A 26,390-nucleotide genomic window follows, 5' to 3' on the forward strand; every position below is an offset into this window, starting at 1 on the left:
CCAGCCGAGGTTTGGGACTGTGCCCGTTCTCCCGCTGAATGGAGCAGCTGGCTCGCGCGCATGCGCGGTGAGGTCAGAGGAAGCCATGTTAAAGTAAAGTAGTGAAGTGAGCAGAGATTTGTGTTGTTGTTGTTGTTTTGTGTGTTTACAGTTGGGTCCGCTGATGTTTAATAGAGAGTGTGTTTGAGTGTGTGAGTGAGTGTCTGTGCTGTGAGCAGCTGGGTCAGGATGAGCTCCAGCTGTGACCTGTCCAGGCGGAACCCTCAGGAGGACTTCGAGCTGATCCAGAGGATTGGCAGCGGAACCTACGGAGATGTGTACAAGGTAGACGGAGCCGGAGACCGGGGGGTGGGATGGACCGGGAGCCGGGCTGGGAGTCCGGAGGTCGTGGGTGAATGTCGGGGTGGGGATGGTGCTGGTGCTGTTCAGGGGAACCCAAACACAGAGCTGGTCGAGCTGGGTGAGCTGTAGCTCCAGGACCTCAGTGTGGCCTGTTTACTCTTGGAGAGTGTGTGTTTCTGTGTGTTACACTAAGAGTGTGTAGCTGTAGAGTCTGTGAGATGCTGTATATTAGCTAGCTAGGTAATTTATCATGTTTATTGGGGTGAGTTGGAGGTGTACAGTGTATATAAAGTGTGTAGTGTGGTATTTGTGTGCTTTATAAGAGTGTTAATTGTGTCTGGAAGAGTATGTCAGATCCTAGGGATGCATGCTGGGATTGGAGTGTGTGTCTGTGTGTATATACAGCTCTGGAAAAAAATAAAAGACCTCCTAAAAAGGATGAGTTTCTTTGATTTTACCAAATTGAAAATCCCTGGAATATAATCAAGAGGAAAATGGATGATCATGAATTTTATGAATATAAACTTGTTTTCTTTGCATTATTTGAGGTCTGAAAGCTCTGCATCTTTTTTTTATTGAAGACATTTCTCATTTTCTGCAAATAAATGCTCTTAAATGACAATATTTTGGTATTTGGAAGAAATGTTGTCAGTGGTTTATAGAATAAAACAACATTGTTAATTTAAATCAAACGTATAACTGTAAATAGCAAAATCAGAGAAACTGACTCAGAAACTGAAGTGTTCTTTTATTTTTTTTCCAGAGCTGTATATGTATATCTTTAAAAGTGTGTTTTTGGTTCTTGGAACTCTTAGCCAGGTTGTTAATGAGTTGCTGGTGCTAAAACACAATATTCCAGAGTCAGGGCTGGGATTCAGTAGGTTATCTAGATCTTGGTCTCCCTAATCTGCGGTTGATCTCTGTGGAGCTATGTGTTGCTGGAGCTAAAACACAGCAGAGGTTCTCCAGGGCTGAGATTCAGTAGGTTGTCTAGATCTTGGACTCCCTAATCTGCTGATGATCTCTGTGTTTGTAAACAAGGAACCTGTTAAAGCCAAAGCTCTGCGATACGGAGCTTCACTGCTGGATTAAGATCAGTATCTGTTTAATCTCCTTCAGCCTTCAACCTTTAGGCCTGTGCAATATTTTTGTTTATACTATAAAATTCTGATATCAGTATGACCAATAAGAAAAGTCCACAAGGGACGAAAAGCGAGTAGCAACTAACACTGCAAATAATTAATGTTTAATTAAAAAGTCAGATTATTTTTTGTGGGATTGTCCCTCCTAATTGTTTGAACGAGCAGTGCTGCATTACCAGAAATCATGCTTTAATTATTCTGCTAATAATTACCAATAATGTTGCTGATAGTCACTGGTAATGCTTCTAATAATCATGCAGAATTTATTTTTTTATATTTTTTTATTTCAATTCCTAATGACTTCTTCTGAAGCTGTTTCCAATTTGCCAGCTGTTTCTGAAAACCACAGAAACCTCTAAAAAACAGGTTCACCTTAGTTGTAAGTTTAGCAATGTGGTCTGTTCAAATTAAGGGATGCATAATGAATATATTGGTATATATTGGTACTAGTATAATTTGTTTTTTTAGAAACATTGGCATTGGCCAATATGGCCAATATTTTAAACTCATACTTGCTTGCATATTTATTGTATGTCTTAAAAGGACCAAGTGACTCTGGCCACACTACTACAGTTGGCTGACACTGGCCCTGCTACTTTAAAATTCATTGTTTTAAAGTAGTTTTTATTTATTTTAATTAGTTTTAAAGTTAAACTGTAACGTTATAACATGGTGTCTAGTTTGTGTGTGTAAGTTTGAAGCTTACCTTCTGAACTTGCATGATTTGAGCCTCATTTAGCTGGAACATGGTCTGTGTTGTTAGCTGTTTGCCTGTTTGCTAATGTTATCTAGCAACATACTGAGACTTTCACTCTCTCAGGTTAGTTACTCAAAAACCGCTGTATTGCTAGGGCGCCGGTTGGTCCAGCGGTCTAAAGTGCTGCCACTATGAGCGGGAGGTCGCAGGTGCAGTATGTTGCCATCAAGCTGCCAGCAGTCAGAGGGAGCAAAATCGGCCCTGCTCCCTCCGGGTGGGTAGATGGCGCTCTCTCCACACATCACTCCTAGGTGTGATGTGCAGCACAGGGCGTCTGTGAGCCTCTGTATCGGAGCCAATATACCTGGCTACTTGGCAATGCTGCATCAGCAGCTGCTCGAAAAGAGGCAGTGGTTGACTTCACATGTATCGGAGGAGGCATGTGCTAGTCTTCACCCTCCTGGTGTGTTGGGGCATTACTAGTGATAGGGGGAGTCCTAATGAGTGGGTTGGGTAATTGGCTATGTAAATTGAGGAGAAAATGGGGAAAACATTATACAAAAAAAAACAGCTGTATTGCTGACTCTAGAGGCTAGCTAAGCCAGTGAGCTACAGAACCCAACACCATTGAAAAAAACCCCATACAGTTTTCTGTCCATCCAGCCACTCTCGTCGAAATGTTTATAAATGGAGTTTCATTCAGGCCAAACTAGCTCATGTATTTATGTGCATTTAAATGGCCACATGGTTGAGGGGCAGTTGTGAAGATTTATCTTCTGAACTTAATTAAACTCTATTAAAACACAGTCTGTGCTGTGTTGTTGGAAGTTAGCCTGTTAGCTAATGTTATCTAGCTAATTAATTAAGACTTTCTCTCGCAGACATTATTATCTCAGTTTTTATCATCAGTACTCAGGTTTGTTAGTCAAAAACAGCTGTACTAAGATGTCTAATAACAAGCTTGGCAAGTAAGCTACAGGTCCCAATACCATGGGGGAAAAACATTTATTTCTGCGTTTTGTCTGTCCAGCCATTTTATAATTATTTTAAATGTTTATAAGTGGGGTTTCAGTCAGACAGACTTGGGTGTGTTCTGTGGTAAACATGTTTTTAGCTATCATGCTAGCTAAGTGAAGTCTTCTAATCAGCTAAGCTAAACATTTTTTAAACGTCAGACTGATGGTTTATCATTTACTGAATGACTGGCTAAAACATGTCTGTTTTTAGTAAAAAAAACTTTATTTTAAGTAAGGCTGCGCGGTTTGACCAAAAGTGACCATTAAAAGAGGTTAATAGAGTTTAATATCAAAATTACTTATTATAGGCATTAAAGTTTTTAAATGGCTGTTTATCAGTCACAGTACCCTTAGTATTCAGTTTAGTGTGCGTTAATATTATCAATATTATAATATACATATTATTATTAATATGTTCAAAAGAGCTACTGCTCTTGAAGTTTTTTCACCTTATATCCAGTGTTTTAGGGAGTTTTATTACTTGTGCTGAACCCAGGACCCAGGACTGATTCTGGGCTCGTCTGGGTGGAAGAGAGGTACTTTTTTCTGAGCTGTGGATTGGTTGCCTAATTTCATTCCTCTCTTTTTGGAGGTTGGAGGCTTTTTGGGTTTGGTCGTTTGCCGTTGTTTTTCTTTTTTTCTGTTTTTCTCATACACTCATACAGTGGTGAACAGTAGTAGGAGCTCCTCTGATAAAGTGCTGTTTTTTATGTCACCTAATGTGTCTCCAGGTGGGAAAGAGCGAGACGAGCGTTTGACTCGCTTGTGTTTGCTTGTTATGCTAACTGGTTAGCGTTAGCTAGCTGTACCAGTATGGTTCTTTGGCGGTGCTGTTTTACGCTCCATAGCATCTCTAGCAGTATGCATCGAAATATGCATATATGAGGGGCTGTATACCTGATGAACCAAAATACTGCTCAGCATTTTTTGAAGCTACGAAAACACAGGACTTGTGCAGCTTACATAAATTCTTGTATACTGCGGCAATGTAATTTGTACATAGTATGACGATATGAAAAAGTGGATACCGCCTAACACTAGTCTTCTGTTGGCTGAATGGGTGGAGCTGGACTGTAAAAGGCTTTGTACACCTATACAAATATGCCATTTTTCATTTATGCAAATAAATGCTTTAAATGACAATATTTTTATTTGGAATTCGGGAGAAATGTTGTCCGTAGTTTATAGAATAAAACAACAATGTTAATTTTGCTCAAACATTTACCTATAAATAGCAAAATCAGAGAAACTGATTCAGAAACTGAAGTGGTCTCTAAATTTTTTTCAGAGCGGTATAGTCCAGATGCAGATGCAGGTAAACCTCACACAGTAGTTCTATAATTACAGACTGTAGTCCTGTTTCTATTTCTCTGCATACTTTTTATCCTCCTTTTCACCCTCTTCTTCAATGGTCAGAACCCCACAGGACCACAAAAGAGCGGGTCTTATTTGCGTGGTGGTGGGTTAGTCATTCTCAGCACTGCAGTGACACACCGATGTGGTGAATGAGGTGTTAGTGTGTGTTGTGCTGCTACAAGTGGATCAGACACAGCAGTGCTGCTGGAGTTTTTAAACACTGTCTCACTCACTGTCCAGTATATTACTCCTACCTTGCAGATGCATCATGTAGATGTAAAGTCAGAGACAAAAGCTCTGAATCTGTTGCTGCACAGTTTGTGTTAATTATCCTTCAGTCGTTCACCAATGTCTACAGAATGAAAGCACTGCTGTCTTATCCACACACCACATCCACACCATATTACTGACACTGTGTTGCTGAAAATAACCCACCACCCAAATAATAACTGCTTTGTGGTGGTTCTATGGGTTCGTGACCATTGAAGAATGTTGGGTGAAAGGTCGATAATAAAGCATTCAGAGATACTGAAAGACTTTACAGTCAGGAATTATATAACTACTCAAATATCACTAATGTCAAAACAATGAGGTGGTCATAATGTAATGCTTCATCAGTGTGATTTAGAGTAGTTTAGCAGTATTTCTCTGTTCTGACTGATTGGCTGTTCTCCTTCTAATGAAACTAGATCCATTTCCTGACTTTCGCAACAAACTCTGAGTAAATATGTGAATGGAATGTTCCATCCAGTCCAGGCCTGACCCCAAACCCTGCTCTTGGTGCCGTTGGGCTGCTCATTACACTCACCATCCCATCACTTTAATCATCTAAATGGTTTAAAACAGCGTGATTGTGTTTACATTTACGTTTACATTTAGCCTAAGGGGCTGGTATATCAGATTCCAACAACACCCCCATCCCAAATTTACAGTTCGAGGCTTCATATAGAACTATAATGACTCAGCATTCTGTACATTGGTAAAAATTCTAGGGTGGTGCGGGGGTTTCACTGTTATCCATTCTTTTTCAGTACTACGTACATCCTTTATTGTTGGCAGTTAGTGAGAAAATGTTATGTATTTTAATTTTTTAGCTTTTTTTCTTTTTTGTTTAAAATTTCACCCAATTTTCATCCTAATTTATTTACCAAAACCCACCTTAATAAACTCTATTAGCTGCAATTCTCCCTATGAACGTTTTTTCAAACCAAGGCCATATTAGTTACTAAGGGGGTTTTCACACCTGAAAGTCTGAACCAGAGACTACACCAAGGTCATTTCTTTGTTACATACAGTAACATGCCTTTGTTGCATTGTATATGGGACATTTGTTCCGGATAGTTTTGGTTTCACACTGCAGTTTAGTCTCCAGAATAAAAAAAATTACTACATCTTGTCCTCATCATGAGATACACAATGGCATCTCCCTGAACTTCATATTACTCTGTTTGTAGAATGTTAGTTATGAGTTCGGCGTGTTGCTATCGCTAACTTCCCTTCGAGTACACTGCAGCAGAATGAGTTTAAAAGATTATCTTTCTTTAAATTCCTTGTATTTCTTTTTATAAATAAGGGTTAATCTACTGTTACAGTACATAAATTAATTCCCAGTATAAGTGTTTGTGTCCATACTGCTGAGTGACAGGCACTCCAAGGGGGTCGGATTTTTTGCATGAAGACGACATCCTACATACTACATGACTCTTAGGCTACATTAACATTACCAGGCTGAAATGACGTTTTTTTGCTCGATGTGGCTCAGATCAGATTTTTTCACGACTGTGTGAACATGCCAAATCTATTTTTTTTTTTTTCAAATCAGATTTGAGTCACTTTCATATGTGGTCCTAAATTGAATAGTTATCCGATCCATGAACATGCAGCATGAATGAGAACGGTCAAATCGGAATTCATGCGTTTTTTTCGCTGTTACTCACACTCACACTCACACTCACTCACACACACAGTCCCAACTTTCCAAGTTGGAATATGCAATTTTGTTTTACAATATTCTATTTGCAAATGCATTAAAAATTATTGGATCGGGACTGAAGCAAAATGACTAAAAATGAACAGGATCAAATGACTTGGTGTCAAAAATGTGATCAAGACATCTCTAAAAATGGCGCGTACTATCTAAATGTGAAATGATGAACTGTAGGTTTCCACGATGGCTACCAGCCTCAACCCACATTGCTACAGAGGAGTTAGCAGACAAGTTATGGGCCTCCACCCACCTCACTACTGTGGCTTAAGAATTAGCACACTAGCCACTGGCCTTATTCCACATCACTACTGCTGCCTTGTTAAACATTGCTACTATGGCATGGCACAGCCCAGCTAACCATAGAGTGATGCCTCTGGTATTGCATGCGTAGCTTTAACAGTTACATTCACAACGCAGTCGTGTGACCAAACAGCCAGTATATCTGAAGGACTAAGAGAGTAAATGCAGTGTACTGGTAAATGATTGGACGATTAGAGGGATGTTTATTTTCAGGGTGTGATACATGTTAGTCTTGGACAGTGGATCTGAGAATGTACACACCTGTGTGTGAGAGTGAGAGGGAGTGTGTGTGTGAGAGAGAGAGTGTGAAGGTTGGAATGGAGGGGGTGGGCGAGTTCAGGCGTGTGGGCTAAAACACAAAGCATGTACACACACACACACACACACACACACACACAAAATATGCTGCTGTAGGTTTAGCTGCTGAACAGCATACATAATGAATCAGGCTGAATGTCCAGTAAGAGCAGTGTGTTTAGCAGTGTGCTGTACACTGTTGAAGTGTGTATGGGTTTTGTTAGCGTGCTGAGGTGTGTTTGTTGTTTGGGTGTGTTTTTTATCGGTGTGTTGTTTATTACAGGTCAGTGTTGTTCTAATCATAGAATTTGCAGCTTTAGCGGAAAAAACACTGACCTACTTTCTACTGGATCAGAGCCAAAACCTCTCTCTCAGTAGTTATTAAAATACTGAGTTTGCAGAGCGTCCTGCACCTGTGCAGGTGGGGATCAGGCCTGTTGGAGGCGCTGTAGAACCTGTGTTAAATTTGAATAAAACTGTTTACGTTAGCACCGACTTCCCCAAGATCGAACTAGACTCTTGAGTCTGATCTTGGGTTTAAATCCATTGTTCTGACTGATTCTGATAGTGTTTTTGAGTTTTTTGATGCTCTTTCAGACTTTGACTGACTGTTTTTACTGTTTTTGACGTTGACTTTAATTTTGATTATTTATCAACGCATCCATTTTTCTTGGTAAAGCTGCGAGTCGTCGTCTCTCAAATATGACGTTTTTTGTTGGTGGTGAAAAAGGGAACGTTAATACACGTATCATTGTGCACATGAGAGGTGTTTCAGGGACAGATTTGTTCACATTACTCACAAACACAGGTTACGTATATTTGTGAATGTGAACCATCAAGATAGCCAAATCCAATCTGAGCACAAAATGGGATTTCAGCATCGTGGCTGGTAATGTGAATGTAGCCATGAGTAAGCCTGATTCTGACTTTGTTTTTTACTTAGCTTCAGACTGTTTTTGACTCTGTTTCTGACTTTTAGATTCTGACCATTTTCGATTCTGACTATTTTAAATTCTGACTGTTTTTGATTCTGACCGTTTTTGATTCGATTTAGATTCTGACTCTGACCCTTTTTCTATTTCTGGATATGTTCCTCAGATCGTTACTCTGACTGGTTGTAACTCTGTTTCTCTGATCTTTCGGTTTCTGACTCTTATTTCTGACTTCGATTCTGACTCTGACTCTGCTGGTTTTGCTGACTGGCAGGTATTGATCAAGCTGCTGGCTGTTGTTGATGTTATTGATTAGAGCTAAGCTGATTGGCGGAGCTGTAGAGGCTGATCTCCCACTCTGGAATGACTCAGCTCGTTCTGCTTTAGGTGTAATTAAAGCTGTTTGGGTGACCAGCGGGGAACGCTGCATGTGCTAATTAGTTTTTTGTTTTTTTGTTAGTTTGGTGACAAACTGCAGAGACGTGTACACAAACAGCGGTCTTTATAGTGTTTGTGCGTGCATTCACATGCCTTGTGCAGGATGGAAATGTGAATGTGTTGCCTGGGCTGATATTCCGGCTCCTCGGATGTGGTGACAGCTCTGCGGAAAAGATCCAGGACATGATTTCCTTCAAAGCCCGTCTCAGGATGAGTCGGAATGTGCTGTGAAGGTTCTGCTCCCTCTGGATTTTTGTGCTCAGAACCGTTCCTCGTTCAGACAGCAGGTTCTGACAGCTCTCGGAGCAGACCGTCCAGAACAGAATTGCTTCTGACATCCTTCCGCTTGGCATTCTGGGTCAGCCCTGTTTATGGCATTTCTTTGGGAAGATCAGGACCGTGTTCCCTTGCTCCTGCCCACATTCCCTCTCTCCTGCCCACGTTCCCTCTTTCACTGCAGATCAGAGGAAACGGAACATGTTATAAAAATAGACTGCAGAAACCTGCCTGATAAACAGAAAAGTTTTGGATGCTCAAAGCCCAGCATTAACAATCCAGAACCTTCTCTCTGTCTGTCTCTATCAAACACACATGTACTCACACACAAATACACTCACACTCATAGAGACAGGCTTAAAGGTGCTAAATATAGCAGCAAACAACTCATTTCTATGTAAAGATGTAGAGCAGTAAAGGCAACCTGAGCAGAGAATGAAGTCACTCACGCTCTGTAATGTAATGATTTATGTAATGAGTTTTTGCACAATAATTAGATTAACTGTACTGCATTCCGGTTACAAATTTAAAAACCTGTAACTGACTGTAAAATTTTTAGTCAACATTTTTTCCGTTATCCTAGTTTATGTGAAAGCAGCTCTGGAGAGACAAGGTTGCATCCCCATATGTTCTAGAGGAGATTCCTGCAGGATCAAAACCTGAACTTCTGACTTCCCTGCTGTTCAGTCTTCTAACAACTGGGCTATCCCACAGTAAGAAATCCGGTAGACATGCAGAGATGCAAGAGGGACTCGGAGTTTTTAAGGTAGGAGGAGGTGACTGGGGGGTTTCTTTCTGCTTCATCTGCCCATCTGCACTCCTCCTCTTCTGCTGCTGCCTCCGCTGAGCTATCTGGCGTTACGCTGTTGCCACGACAACAAAGAGAAATCGGCCGCCGATTTCTTAATTGAATCTGCTCTATTCTGGTCCTCTGTGCTTGTCAGTGTTTGATTGAACACGGTCATGAAGAATCCAATAAGCGATTCATTTCACTTCATTAGATTATTGATAACTCTGATCAGCTCTGAGATGGAGGATTGTGTGTGTGTGTGTGTGTGTGTGTGTTTGTGTGTTTATTCTAAATGTATAAATGTGTGTGTTTTTTTTTTTTTTTTTTTTTCTTTCAGGCCCGGAATGTCAGTACTGGAGAACTGGCTGCAATCAAAGTCATCAAGCTTGAGCCTGGTGAGTTCCCACACAGCGCCATGTACCTGCTGAACAATGCATTACACTTACTATGCACAGCACCACAGACAAAATTATTTTACAATATATACAAAAACAAATAGATTTAATTTTCATTTCCACTGGTGCATATTTGTAAGCCTTGTTTAAGTTCAGCTGCTTCCCATTCTGAAGTATGGCAGGTTTGCTGTTGCTGTAACTGAGATTTGGACTCTAATAATAATGCTTCTCGCTTCCAATCATAAGAAACATTGTTTTTATTCGCTGGTGCAGCAGATCCGTGTTTGTGTTTGTGTTTGTGTGTGTGTGTGTGTGTGTGTGTGTGCGCGCGCGTGTGTGTGCGCGCACGCGTGCACGCATGCGCTGCAGAATGAGAAAGCAGGGGGCTGATCAAGGCAACCCATCATCAGCCCTGTCAGCACAGCTGAGGCACAGGGCTTTACATTCAGGACCATACACTCATACAGACACACACATATACACACACAAAAACACACACACACACACACACACACACACTCAGGCTCTCTCTGCTTCACACAATGTCTTTTACAGAAACTTGGAGCATGCAGAGTAATAAGGTGTTGTTTTTTGACTTGGTGAAGCACTGCCTTAGCATAATATAGCATAAACGTGTGTGTGTGTGCTGTAGTATAACATGTAGGTGTGCACCGAATATTTGGCAAATAAAATTATTATGTCGAAAATGTCAAAAAAATGATCGTTCATCTGGATAAGTGAAAAGACAAATCATTAATCTAGGGAGAAATGCACCAATCCCCTCCTCCCCAGCCCATGATGCCCTGCACATCAGAGCGCTGCTATATACATGGCAGGGAGTGAGGGAGAGAGCTGGCAAAAAGAGAGAGAAGGCAGGTTCAAGTTCTTTTTTTATGCTCTACAGGCATAATAAACCACACTGCTCTATTATTATCTCCCTCCCAAACACATGGAAAATACCAGCATTTTAAAAAATACTAAATCATGATTTTATTTATGATTAATTATAGAATACTGTGATGATTAATATGATTATTTTTTTAAAGAAGGACAGTTCTAATAAAAATTAGTGCAAATAAAATAATTTTACACAACTTTTACATAAAGAGAGTGCACCCGACTCTTAAAGGGAATGGCAACACGCTCAAAACACACACTGACACGCCCTAAATCAGGTTATTGATGCCTGTAGATTGTTAAAATATGTCCATGCCTTAGTATCTGATTGTTTACCAAAGTCTGGTATGGCTCCCCACCACCCAGTGTTTTTTAAACTGGTCAATTTGTTCATAATGTTTTTACTGATTTTTGAAGTATTGTGGCACCTACATAACCACTGAATCAGAATGGAAATATCTACATCTCATCTAGACATGCACATTTCTCTGACCGCTGTATTCTGAGGAACTTAAATATGGTGGTCCTTTATGTGTGTGTGCGCACGCACACACATACTTGGGGGGGTACACAGTGTAACTACACTAATGACCCTCCAGCTCTGTTCTTTTGCAGCTCAGTATGGGGTCTGAATAAACAGAGGAAACTGAATATAAATGATCTGCTCTTTTTTTTTCTCTGCAGGCCTTTAATGAGCCACCGTTAACAACTAAACACACCCCACTAACACGCCCACCCACACACACACACTTTACTAATCACAAACCTTCACCCCAATAACACACACACACTCACACTTACTTTACTAATCACAAATCTTTACCTCGCTAAAACATATGCTTTACTAATCACAAACCTTCATCCCAATAACACACACACACACACACACACACTTTCTTTACTAATCACAAACCTTTACCTCGCTAAAATACACATTCACTTTAGTAATCACAAACCTTTACCTAACTTCAATACACAAACTTTGCTTATTTCAAACCTTTACCATTAAAAACACACACACACACACTTTACTAATCACCAATCTTCACCCCATAACACACACATACATCTACTTTAATAATCATAAACATTTATCCCGCTAAAATATACACACACTTTACTAATCACAATCTTCACCCCATAACACACATACATCTACTTTAATCACAAACATTTATTCCACTAAAATATACACACACATTACTAAACACTAATCTTTACCCTGCTAAAAACACACACACTTTACTAATCACAAACCTTTACCCCGTTAAAATATACACACACTTTACTAATCACAAACCTTTACCCCGTTAAAATATACACACACTTTACTAATCAAAACATTTACCCCATAACACACACACAGACTTTACTAATCACAAACATTTATCCCACTAAAATATACACACACTTTAGTAATCACCAACTTTCACCACTAAAAAGACAAGCACACACACTTTACTAATCACAAACCTTCTCCATTAAAAAAAAAAAAAAAAAACTTGACCCTAGTATAACACCCTTGGGCTGCAACAACTGTTGCCTTTGGAGTGATGGAGAGAAAGCAGAGAGTAAGCCAGGGTTTGCAGCACAAGCGTCTGTTAGCTGATATATAATAGCTGGGTCTCAGCGCTTTCCTCCAATCATGTGCTAGCCTTCAGTGCTGATGGCCACACTAGTGATAGTGATAGTCCTAATGAGTGTAATTGGTCTTCCAAATTGAAGAAAACATGAAATAAAAAATTGACACATACACACAATTTACTAATCACAAACACTCACCCTGCAAACACACACACACACACAAACACTCGATTAATGACACATCTTCACCCCTCAACAGACACACACACAGACTCTTTGCTAATTATAACCAGTCACCCCTCAAATACACACACACACACACACTCTTTACTAATCACAAAATATCACCCTGCTAACACACACTTGATACTTTGTCTGCTTTCTTGTACATGTGTGATTGTGTGTTTATGTACTTAGGTAATTTCTTCGTTTCCATCTCATTTTTGTAGTTGGTTCTCTCTCTGTATCTCTCTCTCTCTCTCTCTCTCTCTCTCTCTCTCTCTCTCCGTGTGATTATGGAACTGCAGCCTGGTAGGGGTCTGCGCAGGCGGAGTGATAAAACTGTTCAGAGAAAGAGAGAGAGAGGGAGAGCTATAGAGTGTGTATGTATGTAAGAGAGAGATAGAGGGAGAAGGCTGTATCTGGTTTTAGTCTTGGTGTGGGGTGTGTGGGTGTGAGTGTTTGAGTTTGTCTCATTAAACTCCATCTGCCAACGGGGGGTCGTATGGAAGAGACCCCGCAAATGTGTTTGTGCACAAAGGGAAAGCAGTGTGTGTGTGTGTGTGTGTGTGTTTGTGTAAGTTGACTGAAAAAGTTTAGTAAAGCTGTTTCCGGGGCTCAGTCTGACAGTGTTTTCACTGCTCAAATGATTACAGGGCTAGGCCTGGGCATAGCCGTGTGAGAAGAGGTGTGTAAAATTAGTATATAGAGAAAATTGATGTCTGTCCCTAAATGTGCTGAATGTGTCATGGGTGTCTTGATGAGGTATCTATGAATGGGGTGGAGATTCCATGGAAAGTGTTATCTGTTCAAGGGTGTGTTCAGAAACTATATGTGCTAAAATGGGCATTTATTAAATCTGCAGAAAATTGCCTGGAAGGGGTATCTGTGGAAAGTAGTACTTGTTAAACAGATTGTCTGGAAAAAGCTGTCTGTAAAAGGGCACGTGGAATAAGGTGTCTGTGGAAAGTCTTGTCTGTGGAATGGGGTATCTGGGGAAAAGGGTGTGAGAAACTGGTGTCTTGTGTGTGATTGTTGTGTGTCTTTGTTTGGTGGTGTCTGTGGAAAATTGTCTTTTTAATGTTGTTTCTGGGAATGGTATCTGAAAAAAGTGTCTTTGAAAAGTGGTGTATTTTGAACAGGATGTGCAAAGGAGTGTCTGTGGACAAGGATCCCTTTTAAACAGGTGTCTTTTAAAGTGGTTACTGAAAATGGCTGTCTATAGAAAAGGGTGTCTGGTAAAGGATGTCTTTGAATACATCTATAAAAAGGGTGTCTGTGGAAAAGGATGTGGAAAGGGGTGTCTGTGGAATAGGATGTGAAATCGGTGTCTGTGAAAAGGATGAGGAAAGGGGTGTCTGTGGAAAAGGATGTGGAAAGGGGTGTCTGTGGAAAAGGATGTGAAATCGGTGTCTGTGAAAAAGGATGTGGAATTGGTGTCTGTGAAAAGGATGTGGAAAGGGGTGTCTGTGGAAAAGGATGAGGAAAGGGGTGTCTGTGGAAAATAATGTGGAAAGGGGTGTCTGTGGAAAAGGATGTGGAAAGGGGTGTCTGTGAAAAGGATGTGGAAAGGAGTGTCTGTGGAAAAAGATGTCTGTGGAAAGGGCTGTCTGTAAAAATCACATGGAAAGGTGTGTGTGTGTGTTTGTGTGTGGAAGAGGTGTCTACGTTAGCATATGTCTGTGGAAAGGGGTGTGTAGGATAGTGCGTATCGGAAAAGTGGTATTTTGGAGATTTTTTTTTTACCCCTGCTTTTGTTTGTGCTTAGATGTGTGTGTGGGTGTGTGTGTGTGTGTGTGGATTAAAGGTTTGCTGTTCTTGTAGCTTCATGTAAAATGAATGAAGCTTTTATACCGGCCCAGGGAAGCGGGAACAGGCCACTCTGAAATAGATCTTTACAGGGAATCAATTCTGGAAATCCTTTTACATCTTATTTGTGTGTGTGTTATCAGGTTGTGCTCCTGAGGTGTGTGTTTAACCACTGATTATCTGCACATGGAGAAAGTTTAGTTTAATTAATTAGGATTAGTGTCAGATGATTAGCAGTAGATTAGTGTGGCTATAGTAACCAAACCTGTGTGTGTGTATGTCTGAATTACTTGGGTGCTTTGCAGGTGAAAGGGTGAGCAGTTTTGGGGTGGCTGGGTGCCTGATGGATGTGTGTGCAGCAGTGGGTGTTACAACCCTTTCTGTGTATGTGTGTGTGTGTGCACTGCTGCAGTGAGCTCATATATAATGTATGTGTTTGGAGGTCGCTCTCAGAAATGTCACCAGCTGTACTGTCAGCATCCGCCTGGGTGCCATCAGAGTAAACTGTGTGTGTGTGTGTGTGTGTGTGTGCTCGCTTAGAAGCACTAAAGTAGCCCCGTTGAGTGGTCACTCATGCAGTCACGCAGAGAGTGTAATCCTAGACGTGAGTCTGAGCAGATATAAAGCTGCTACTGTAACTAAGTTTAAATAAACAGCCCAGTTCAGATTTCCTGATCCCGCAGATCCGGCTGAACATAACAGATATTAAAAAAACATACAGCCAGAATTAGCCAAACTGTTGGAGATTAATCTGATTGTAAACACTTGCACACAAATGACAAAGAAAAAAATGTGTGTGTGTGAGAGAGAGAGATAGAGAGCTCACACTCAAGCAGTTCTGTCATATTTTCATATTATCAGCAGCTCTTTCTATCACGGATATATTTACCCTTACACACATTCTGTCACCTACACTCTGAACACGCACACTCTTAACACCCAGAGGACCCTGCTGTGGTGACAATGACACACACACACACACACACACACACACACACACACACACTCGGCATACTGTGTTTGCAAGTGCTTTTGTTCCTGTCTGGAGTTAGATCACTGGCAGGCCAGAAAATCTGTTTCTGTTCAGGTTTTAAGAAACATCCAAATAATAATAATAATCCAACCAGAATGAATAATTAGTATTCTAGATCTGTTTTTAGAATAAATGGCTGTCATGTGCTCCAGATTAAAGATGAAAAAGAGGTTCCAGACTGTTATCAGCAAAAAGTCTAAAAGCCAGGTTTCTGATGCAGCATTAATGTAGAAATTCTGTCTTCAAGACCACATCTTTTCCAAAGATATTCATGCATTTTCCAACATTTTCCATTGTAAAAGCATGTGCTGCACATATCACAAAGTATGGCTGTGAAGAAGAGGGTACAAGAGGATGCTGGACTGGCCAGCTTGCACTTCTGACGTGTCCCAGATATAAATTTATAATTTGAAAAGAAAGAATGTAAAGACAACCCCCTACCTTTGCACATTTTAAGGCATGTTTGCAGAAAGAATGGGACAAAATAACTAAATTAAAACACTTCATTGCTTGGTATCCTCTGTGCTTTTACAACTTTAAGTGTTATACAAAAGCTGTAAAATGTTGTAGCGTGTCCTTTTTTTAAAATGATTTTCAGGCCTGAAATAAAGAAATGGAAAATGTATATTAAAAATTCTAATGTTGCATAGACACAACAGGAAATATATTGGCTTCATACTAGGGGTGGGGGGATTTCAATTTCTTGATTTCGGACATGGGCAATTCTGAATCTATTCCCTAATGCTAAAAATCGATACCCTGCCATTTTGCATAATTGGAACACATTTTGACCTAGTATATACATAGATACAATTTCATATTCTAAATTACAGTACAGGCCAAAAGTTTGGACACACCTTCTCATTCAATGCGTTTTCTTTATTTCATGACTATTTACATTGTAGATTCTCACTGAATATATATATATATATATATATATATATATATATATATATATATATATATATATATATATTTAGCTATTTCACCTTTTTTGTTAAGTACAAAACTCCATATGTGTTCATTCATAGTTTTGATGCCTTCTGCATCATTTGTTGCGCTGTTCGTGTTTAGCAAGGACACTAATCCAGCAAGCTACCATAGCATACCAACTTTTCTCTGCTTTATTTTCCTCCAAACTGTTGGCACACCATTGCTGTGCTAGGGATACTCATAGTCTCTTTCTCTCACTTTACACACACACACACGCACACACCAACACACTCGCACACATGCAAACACACAGCTGATGGCACATTTCCTCTTTCATAAGGTAGTTAGAATATGCAGCTACTTAGTTTATTTCTTAGCTCTTTGTTAAACTCAGTACTTCAGCATGTTATAATATTCATATTTAAAAAGTATCAAAACCCTAATATATATTTTCCATAATACTGTATTCATACGCAGATCAAACACATATTAGCCACAACAATAGAACCATCTTTATATACACATTACACTGGGCAGACAAAACATTATAATCACATTTTTGTTTCTGCTTTTCCTTTCCTTCCAAGCTTATTTTAATACTGTGGCTGAAGCTTGTCTAATCATTACCATAATCCAGTATTTTTATATTAATCATTTGATTAATTGAAATAACTTAGCTTTTTCCAGTAAATAGAAAAATGTAAAAAAGCCAATTAAATAACAGGATTCATTATGATTATTACAGATACTTTACTTTTAAGAGTACCCAGTAGTCATGCAGTGAGGAAAAAGATGCATCAAGATGCCTTGATAATCGTTTTATAATTGCATTGCAGAGATTCTCACCCCTAGTTCATACTGTCTGCCATTAAACAAAAGCAAATCCCCAAATCGCAAAGCAAATGGGAGAAACATTGCATTTTTTCCTATACCGTATTTTTCGCACTATAAGGTGCTCCGCATTATAAGGCGCACTATCAATGTTTGTCTATTTTTTGGGCTGTTTTCATACATAAGGTGCACTGGATTATAAGGTGCATTTTAAGAGAAACTTCTAATTTAGCAGGTCTTGCCACTTTGTGTTGGTGGGTGGTAGCTAACAAAGGTAAGTAAAGCTAAGCTAAGTAAATAAAACTGTAATATTATTTTTTGCTTTTAAAGTCGAATGAGCGCTAGGTGTTAATCTACACAGAATTTTCCTGAAATTTAGGTTTTATTTGGGTGAGTAAAGTGCTTCAGTTTATTTACAGTAAGCTTAGATTCCCGAATTTCTTGCTCACTAAGGCTGCAGCATTAGAATTAGCAATTAGCTGCTAATGTCGCCCGGCAGCTTTACACTGAGGAACCCGGCAAGCCAGAGTGATATTAGCCAGTGGTTTGTCCCACATAGCTTGTTTTATTATGGTAAACTGGCAGGCTAAAGTCCGAAATACTCACCTCTTAACAACGAAAAATCTAGCTTGGTTAGCGGCTGATGCTAATGCTTCTCCAGCAGTGCTATCCAGGGTTAGCAAAAGGCTACATGCTGATAATACTCACCTCTGAACGGGGAAATAGCAGTTAGTGGCTAATGTTAATGCTACTCCAGCCCTGGTGCTGGAGAAGTAAACTGGAACTCCTGAATAAAGCTGTACCTCAGCAACTTACAACCTGATTGGTAAATTTCAGACATAAGGCGCACTGGTGATTTTTGGGAAAAGTAAAGTATTTTAAATGCACCTTATAGTAAGAAAAATATGGTATTTACATTTTCCCTTTTGTCACATTTTTTTTTCTGATTTGGGGTTGTACTTCAAAATACCTGTGTGTCACATGTCTCACTAATTAGGCTTCACATTAGTTAATTTTAACTACACGCTCTCTTTGTTTAACTTGTCTGATATCCGACTGCAGCGTTTCTCAGTGTTTATCTGTCGGCAGCGGAATGTTGAGTATTTGTTTCCATGTACAGTAATGGAATTTGCTTTGGCTCGAAGAGAAACTCAGCAGATTCCTGCAGCACTTTAGCCCCACTTAGTCCAGACTCAAACCGCAAGTGATAATATCGCTCTTGTAAGTCTTAGAGGTTCACTGCAGATCAGACTGTATGAGTCAAATGTCAATAACAATGATTGTCAGTGAATGTGTCAATTCAAATTGTGATTTTACTGTTTGCGTTAGAATGTGCTGCACTCAAGACTGTAAAATAATGATTATTTTTAATTGACCTCAAATTACGGACAAAAACCACATCCGTAGTTTGTAGTTTGAGTTGTGTGCTTGTGAAGGATTTTAGCTACAGATGTACCGGTCAGTGTTTTTGGGGCTAAATGTTGATCACCTTTTAGCTTATTTGACTGATTGCTGATTTTTATCAATGGTGCTCTTTCAGAAAAACTTGGTAAAGCATCTTTGTGCAGATCAAGTTTACTTTACTATGCTAAAATACTGTGAAACTTTAAGCACCACCTAAGAGAGTCTGTGAAATCCTGTGCAGAACATTGCTGTGAAGCTCAAAGTAGGAAAACAATTGAAAGTGCTGCTTATTCAGTGCTAAGAACTCAACTTTTGTGTTTAGCCTGACTGTGTTGAACTCTCAGAGAATTTGCTGGCTGTTTTAAGCTTTGAAAAGAATTTTCCATGCTCTGTTGCTTTCTGAGGAAATTTGCCTGGCTTTGTTGACCTCTAAGTGGATTTAACCAGCTGTGTTGAGTTTGAAGGTAAGTTTCCATGCTGTGTTGAGTTGTGAGGATATTTGCAGGGCATTGGGATTGGAGGAGATTTACCACTCTGTGATGAGTTTGAAGGGGCTCTGTTAGGTTGTGCTGAGTTTGGAGGTGATTTGCTAGGCTTTGTTGAGTTTTGAGGGAAAGCACTGCACTGTATTGAGTTCAGAGATTCCATTCACATGGAAGGAGTTTGTCTAACTTTGTTGATCTGCCATGGTGTGTATAACTCTGAGGAGAATTGCCCAAAAGTTCTGAAGGGAATATGCCAGGCAGTATTGAGTTTGGAGGTGATTTGCTGCTGGGCTTTATTGAGTTTAGCGGAAAAGCACAGGACTTTATTGAGTTTGGAGATTTGCCTGGCTGTGATTAACATGGAGGGAATTTGTCTGACTTTGTTGATTTGCCTCTGTTTAACTCTGAGGGGACTTGCCCATAGTTCGGAAGGGAATTTGCTAGACCATGTTGAGTTTGGAGGGGATCGAGGGGAAGGTTAAGTCAAATACAGCTATGTTTGCCTTTGTTAAACTGTGAGAAAAATGCCAGGCTGAATTTGGAGGGTATTTGCCTGCATTTCTTGACCTCTAATGCGATTGAACCAGCTATGTTGAGTTTAAAGGGGAGTTTGCCCAACTGTGTAGAACTCTGAAGAAAATTGCCAGGATATGTTGAGTTTTGAGGGGTTTTGCCCAGCTATGTTCCCCTCTAATGGGATAGGCCCAACTATGTTGAGTTCTGAGGGAAATTTGGCTAACTGTGTTGAACTCTGAGGAAAATGGCAGGCTAAATTAGTAGGGTATTTGCCTGAATATGTTGAGATCTAATGTGATTGGACCAGCTATGTTGAGGGAATTTGCCCAACTGTGTTGAACTCTGAGGTAGGCCTGTCACGATAAGAATTTTTTGAGAACAATATCTTAACCCAGAAATTATTGCGATAAAGCATATTATTGGCAAAGAAATTGCACCAATAAACTTAATAATATATATATTATGAACCTAAAAGACACTAAAGTTAAGCGACTAGAGCTGCACTGGGCCATTACGATGTTTCTTTAAGTTTGTTTTGGGTTTTAATGGAGAGCATTTGACTTAGTAAAGGTACATTTTGGATCATGATAGCCACGCCCTCAGTCACAATATATGTAAGTGCATTTTGTACGTGCAAACACAATGGACAATGTCACGATTATTAAAATGATTGAGGTCATGTTCATTTATGGAATAAGTTGATAATGTAGTTATTGTGATAGGTCTACTATGAGGAAAATAGCCAGGCTGAATTTGGAGGGTATTTGCTCGGATGTGTTGGCTGTGTTTAGTATTTCTCTGTGCTGTATTTTGACAGCCCTTTTTACTGATCAGCTTCAGCAGCTATCAGGGGAATAGATGTAATCAGAGACACTGTAATTCTGCTTTTGTTTGAGTTTGCATCTTTGTGGCTCTTTTCTCATTTGGATATGGGTTTCACTTCCTATTTCACAGTTTTAAACCTGTATAAGACTTATATAAGCTTTGGTATCTTTGCTATGTGTGGATCATTCTACATTGCTTAATTTGGAAAAGTATGTGAAAGTTTGTGTTGAATAGGTGTGTGTTTTCCTGCTCTAACACTCTGATACAGCTTTAGAAGGATTTGATCAATAGTGACAATGGGACTCTAACTCAAAGGTGAGGTAGAGCAGCAGTAGATCAGCACGGCAGCCGGGAATTGCCGCAGTAACTGAGAGTAATCGGAACATCAGTCCATACAGCTCTCTCTCTTTCATTCTCTCTCACTCTCTTTCCCTCACTCATTCTCTCTCACCTCTTTCGTGGAGAATGTCACTGTGTCACCTGAGAGCGAGGCTGAACGGAAGTGCAGGCCACATGTCCCCGCCACAGTGACCTGACCCCAGCCTGTTCCCTGGAGGACGCCGTCCACTGGTTGTCAGCGATTTGGCTCGTCTCTTTATGCAGTGTTATGGAGAAAATGATCCACTTATCTCTGAAGAGCTAAACACAACTATCATCACTTTGTAGAGCATATTTACACAGTCAGGCAAAAGGCAGTCAATTAGCTAGGACTTGTTTAGTGCTTCTCAAAGGACCAGTCCCATTTCTCATTTGTAGCACTACTTTTTGTTTTCAAGTGTTTTTTTTTTAAAGTCGTCCTATTTCTTAAGGGGAGGATTTAAAATTTCAACCACTTCCTCTTGCAAAGATCCAAAGGAAAGTGGTTTAAATTCTTCCCATAAGAAATGAACACGATACATTTCTAATTTAACAAATAAAAAAGAGCACTCTTCATTATCAGTCTTACTAATGATGTTTGTTGTAATAGCAGAAAAGCTGTGGAAAAAGTTTGGCAACCTTAAGTTTTTGGCGTAATTTTTATTAAGTCCACATCTGACTTTTGGTGAAAAGGAGCGAAACTTTGCTCTAGGTTTTTCCCTGTTTCCGTGTCCGTAGGTGGATTCTTCCATGTTTCAAATCTATACAGCTGTATGGATTTTACAAATTGACAGTGATAACAGTTGTTATCAGTTTTCTTACCAAATTAAATACTTGTGGGTTTTCTTTGTTTGCCTGTGATCTCGTGTATCCCTATATTTGGATGTCCATGTAGCTCTATCACTTCACTCCACCCCTCTATCTCAATAGGAATCAGGACATAGGGCTTAGTGGTAGTGGCTTAGTAGTAGTGGCCATAGGTGAAATGGGATTGGTCTTGTTTGGTGCTTCTCTAGCTTCTTTTAGCACTTCTCAGACACTTTGAGAATGTGCCTCAAGTTCTGAGTGTGTGCACCAAACTCTCAGTTCTGCTGCACCATTTAAGGTAGAACGGTACATAAAAAAAAAATAAGCCACCATCACTTTTGTTGAGGCGTCTATGTGTTGACTCATGCAGGCATGCAGTTAACTTATTGCTTATTAGTGGAGTAAAAGCTTCCATCAGTGTTTAGCTATGTGTGCCAATCATTATTGTAATGCGCATAGTTTTCATGTTTTTGTTTAAGCTCACAACTGCATTAGCCTGCTCCGGTCAGGAGCTCCGTCAGTGCGCTGGTGTGAAAGCGCTGCAGAAGCTGGCTGGACTGAAACCTGAACACTGCTACAGAGTGCAACGTGTGTGTGTGTGTGTGTGTGTGTGTGTGTTTGAAGGTCAAGTGTGTGTGTGAGCAGCTGAAGGACAGTGTGAGAGACAGATTTATTCACCCGGACAAGTGTGACAGAGTGTGAACAGTGGGACGGGTGCTGTGCAGAGTTTGCGGTTTAATGAGGAATTGCGTAAGATTATTTATCGTTCGCCTGGAAGAAAAACCTTTTACTGAAAAATCAGCTTCTAACGAGCTGCAGCTTCGATCATTAAACACAACCTACAAAGTCACTTTGTTCTCTGTGTCATCTAAGCTCACACACACATAGACACACACACACACACACACACAAACACACACACGTCGAGCCCTAACAGATGTGTGGGACAGGAGTTACAAATGAAGGTTGCTGTTCTGGTGCTGTTTGGCCCAAAAGCGTAGTTTAGGACACACACACTCCTTCCCTCTCTGCACCCCTCGCTCTCTCTCTCTCTCTCTCTCTCTCTCTCTTACTCACTCTTGCTCGCGCTCTCTTTCTGTTCTCCTCTGTAGGATCTCCAGGAAAGGGGTCGATATCTTGACCCAGAAAAAAATGCTGACTAGACGAGAAAGGTAGAGAGAGACATAAATAGTGAAGAGGGAGAAAGAGAGGGAGGAGAAACTGAGAACAGGGAATGCATTAAGAACTAGGGGAGAACATTAAACATGTCCCCTTAGGATATGACTGTGTCCCCTTATTGTGTCCCCTGAGCTCTAAGATTGTCCCCAAGGTTCTCAGAATGTTCCCTAACTGTCTCCGTCTCTGTTTTTCCTGCAGGAGAGGACTTTGCAGTGGTTCAGCAGGAGATCACCATGATGAAGGACTGCAAACACTCGAACATTGTGGCTTATTTCGGCAGTTATTTAAGGTACCGTGGCAAAACTAATATTCTGTCTCCTCCCTTTTAATCAGTTTTTTTTGTGTTTGGTTTTTTTTTTACGTTATGAAAGTGTACCCTAAAACCTTTCTAAAATGTCATAAGACATAAGACCATAAACATAACAGGGATGTATCTTGTGTTTGTGTATGTTTTATTTTGTGTGTGGGGGAGTGATATGGCAAAAAATATTAAGGCCCAATCCCATTTCTCTTTTGTGTCACTACGCCTTGTTTTTGAGTGTAACCCATTCCTCTTATAACAAAGTTACAAGGGGAAGGGATTAAATTCTCCCTCTAAAAAGGAATCATATACAGATATATAGATAGCTGTGCAGCGCTAAAGTTCAGTAAGCTACCTGCTGGTTAACAATTTTTTACTGCATCTCATGTCTTTAGAAATGGCGCAGGTGGTACAATACCATTTAAGGTAAAACAGGATAGTAAACTACTAGCATTTGTTTAATGCTTATGCTTTTTAGACAGAAAATGGTGATTTAACATTAATACTACACATTGAACTATGGTAGTGTAGCAGTTATCCTACTTTTTAACAAAGAAAATTCTTACATTTATGGGTTTATTTTGGTAATTTGTGCCACCATCTTGCCAGTGATTTTCATAGCTGTCCGTTTAGCGCGTGCCTCTGAAACATTTCAAGGTTCATGTAGCCTTAACACTTCCTCCTCCCCTTTCAGCTTAACAAGAATCGGAACACCCTACCCCTAGGCATGCATATACAAAATTGAGGGATAGGGCTAAGTAGAAGGGCCAAGGGGTGAAATAGGATTGGGCCTAAATCATGACATCATCACAAGACATGTGTTGCTGTTTGTCTATATAAAATAATATATTTTTTTTTGGTAGAGTGAGGAAGAGGTCCACAGTGAACACACACACACACACAAAGCTACTTCCCAGCCTAGAAAAAAATAGTATAGCTGAGCAAAGTGCCAAAGAAAAAACGATATCCATTAACAATGTTGCACATCACATTTTTGTCTAAATTGTTCACCCCCTAATACATATCACATATCAATATCTATAATATTATTCTAACTTTGTTAATGCTGGAAAAACAGCTTGTACAGTACCTTTAAAGGCACATTTACATAAAATAACACCCTGACAATTGTTTTGAACCCTGTACTGCAGTGATTCCAGGTAAACTGCACTGGTAAACTGGCTAATTCTCTCCATAATGAAATGTGCAGATGGCATTCGTCCCAGCTTAACTCCTGGTGTCCAAGATTTCCATAAGAGCACAGTGTGAAGAAATGTATTACAAAAGTGATAAAATATGGCTATAATGCCCACCCTAACCCTGGCGTCTACACACCCCCATCTCCATCTGGACTGCAGGCTGAGCATCCTCTTACAGGCAATTTTTTTTTTCTTTTTTTTTCTCTTTTTAGGAGAGACAAGCTGTGGATATGTATGGAGTATTGTGGAGGAGGCTCCCTACAGGACATTTATCATGGTAACTCCCATGTGATTGTGTCATATGTCTTTCTGTGTCTTCACTTTTTTGCAGAGATGGTTCAGAGACTTTTTGTAGTGAGTTAGACACAGCATGGCCTTGAGGCGACAGCTCTGAACTTCTAACCCCATCACACGTCACCAGTGTAGACACATCTACCCCAAGGCCCCCACCCTCAGCACTCCTACCTCCTATAGTCCATAAATAAGTCCCCACCATTGGCTCTCCTCCATCTATACCCTAGCCCCAGTACCCCATCTATAGTGCCTCGCGCCCACACCCTTAATGCCCCATCTTCAACAGCCCACCACCAGTGTCTCCAATCTTAGTGCCTTGAGCACCAACACCCCATCCCAATTGTCCCCAATTTCAGCATTAGTACCCCACCTTCAGCACTTATACTTCATATACCCCTTCCCCAGTTAGCACTCCTCCCCCTTTACCATATTCCCAGTGCCCTTTTTTGTGCCCTGTTTCCAACAGCCCATCCCACGTGTCCCCGTTCTTAGTCCCCCAGCTTTAACACCCCTTTCATCTTCCCAAAAAGCCTATCTCCAGTACCCTCTTACTCAGCACTCCTCCCTCTACACCACATTCCCAGTAACCCCCACCCTTAGCACTCCTCACCCTCTACGCCCTGCTCTCTTCCATCTATACCCCAGCCTCAGGGCTTCATCCTTGGCACTCCTCCCTCTTTACCCCATTCCCAGTTCTCCCATCCTCAGCACTCCTCACCATCTATCCCTTTTCTTGTGCCCCATTCATAGTGCCCACACCTTCAACCCTCCTCCACCTATACCCCAGCTCCACTGTCTCTTACCTAGTGCCTAGCTACCACACCCTGTCCTTGGTGCCCAATCCACAACAGCCCACCCCCAGTGTTTATAGTCTATATATAGTCTATAGTTTATAGTGCCCCAAAAAACCCATCCTTAGTGCCCCATGCTTAGTGCTCCATCCCCTTTGTCCCCACTCTCAGGACTCTTCGCCTTTTACCCGACACCCCTTCTTAGGTCCCCTTTAGGTCTTATTAATGGATCTTATCCCCAGCCTACAGCAGTGAGAAGCATTCTTTGAAGGGAACAAAACAGTTGCATTGTGGAACTGTTGTACACTGGAAAATGTCAATTTAAAACCTGGATCAGGACATTAAATAAAAAAGGACTAAACAATGTAATACAGCTGTAAACACCAACAGTTAAAGACTCTTCATAGTTGAAGTTTGAGTGTGATGCCTTTGTGTGTGTTTCTTGTGTGAGTATAGTAACTGGTCCTCTGATGGAGTCGCAGATCGCATACGTGTGCAGAGAAACCCTACAGGTAACAGCAGTGACTTTTTCTGTTAAAAAAAAAAAAAAAAAAAATTCAAAGCAGATCCATCTGTGCTAAATGTACTGGTGTGTGTTGCAGGGTCTGTACTACCTCCACAGTAAAGGGAAGATGCATCGAGATATAAAGGTAAAGTCTGCTTTGATCTTCCTGTGTTTTTAAATCAGCTCTGATCCAGCTCCTGATTAACACACACACACACACACACACACATACTCATGTACACACACACACACACACACACACTCCTTCTGCCTAGAGCTCATTATATAAATGGCTGTTACTGCATGGCTCCACATTAACCTGCAGAAGTTTTGTGTGTGTGTGTGTGTGTGTGTGTATCAGTGTGTGTGTTCACGAGCAGTTCCTGTCACTGATTTACTCCTGTAGCTCAGATCACAGATGAAAGGACACTGAGAGGCTCTTTAAAGTGAAGA

General features: G+C 40.5%; 1 protein-coding gene across 3 annotated transcripts in view; it reads left to right on the top strand.

Annotated features, from left to right (window-relative positions):
* The first annotated feature begins 58 nt into the window (after positions 1-58).
* map4k3a (mitogen-activated protein kinase kinase kinase kinase 3a) overlaps positions 59-26,390 on the top strand; it is a 48,567-nt gene continuing 22,235 nt past the window's right edge. For all 3 annotated transcript variants that reach the window (XM_007229977.4, XM_007229979.4, XM_007229978.4), the window contains exons 1-6: positions 59-324; positions 9,911-9,968; positions 23,046-23,136; positions 24,560-24,624; positions 25,889-25,944; positions 26,035-26,082. In XM_007229977.4, coding sequence (XP_007230039.3) covers positions 229-324; positions 9,911-9,968; positions 23,046-23,136; positions 24,560-24,624; positions 25,889-25,944; positions 26,035-26,082 — 414 coding nt within the window. In that variant the 5' untranslated portion in view covers positions 59-228. The remainder of the gene's footprint in view (positions 325-9,910; positions 9,969-23,045; positions 23,137-24,559; positions 24,625-25,888; positions 25,945-26,034; positions 26,083-26,390) is intronic.

Source organism: Astyanax mexicanus, chromosome 23 (genome assembly GCF_023375975.1).
Source record: "Astyanax mexicanus isolate ESR-SI-001 chromosome 23, AstMex3_surface, whole genome shotgun sequence".
NCBI classification, from domain to species: domain Eukaryota; kingdom Metazoa; phylum Chordata; class Actinopteri; order Characiformes; family Acestrorhamphidae; genus Astyanax; species Astyanax mexicanus.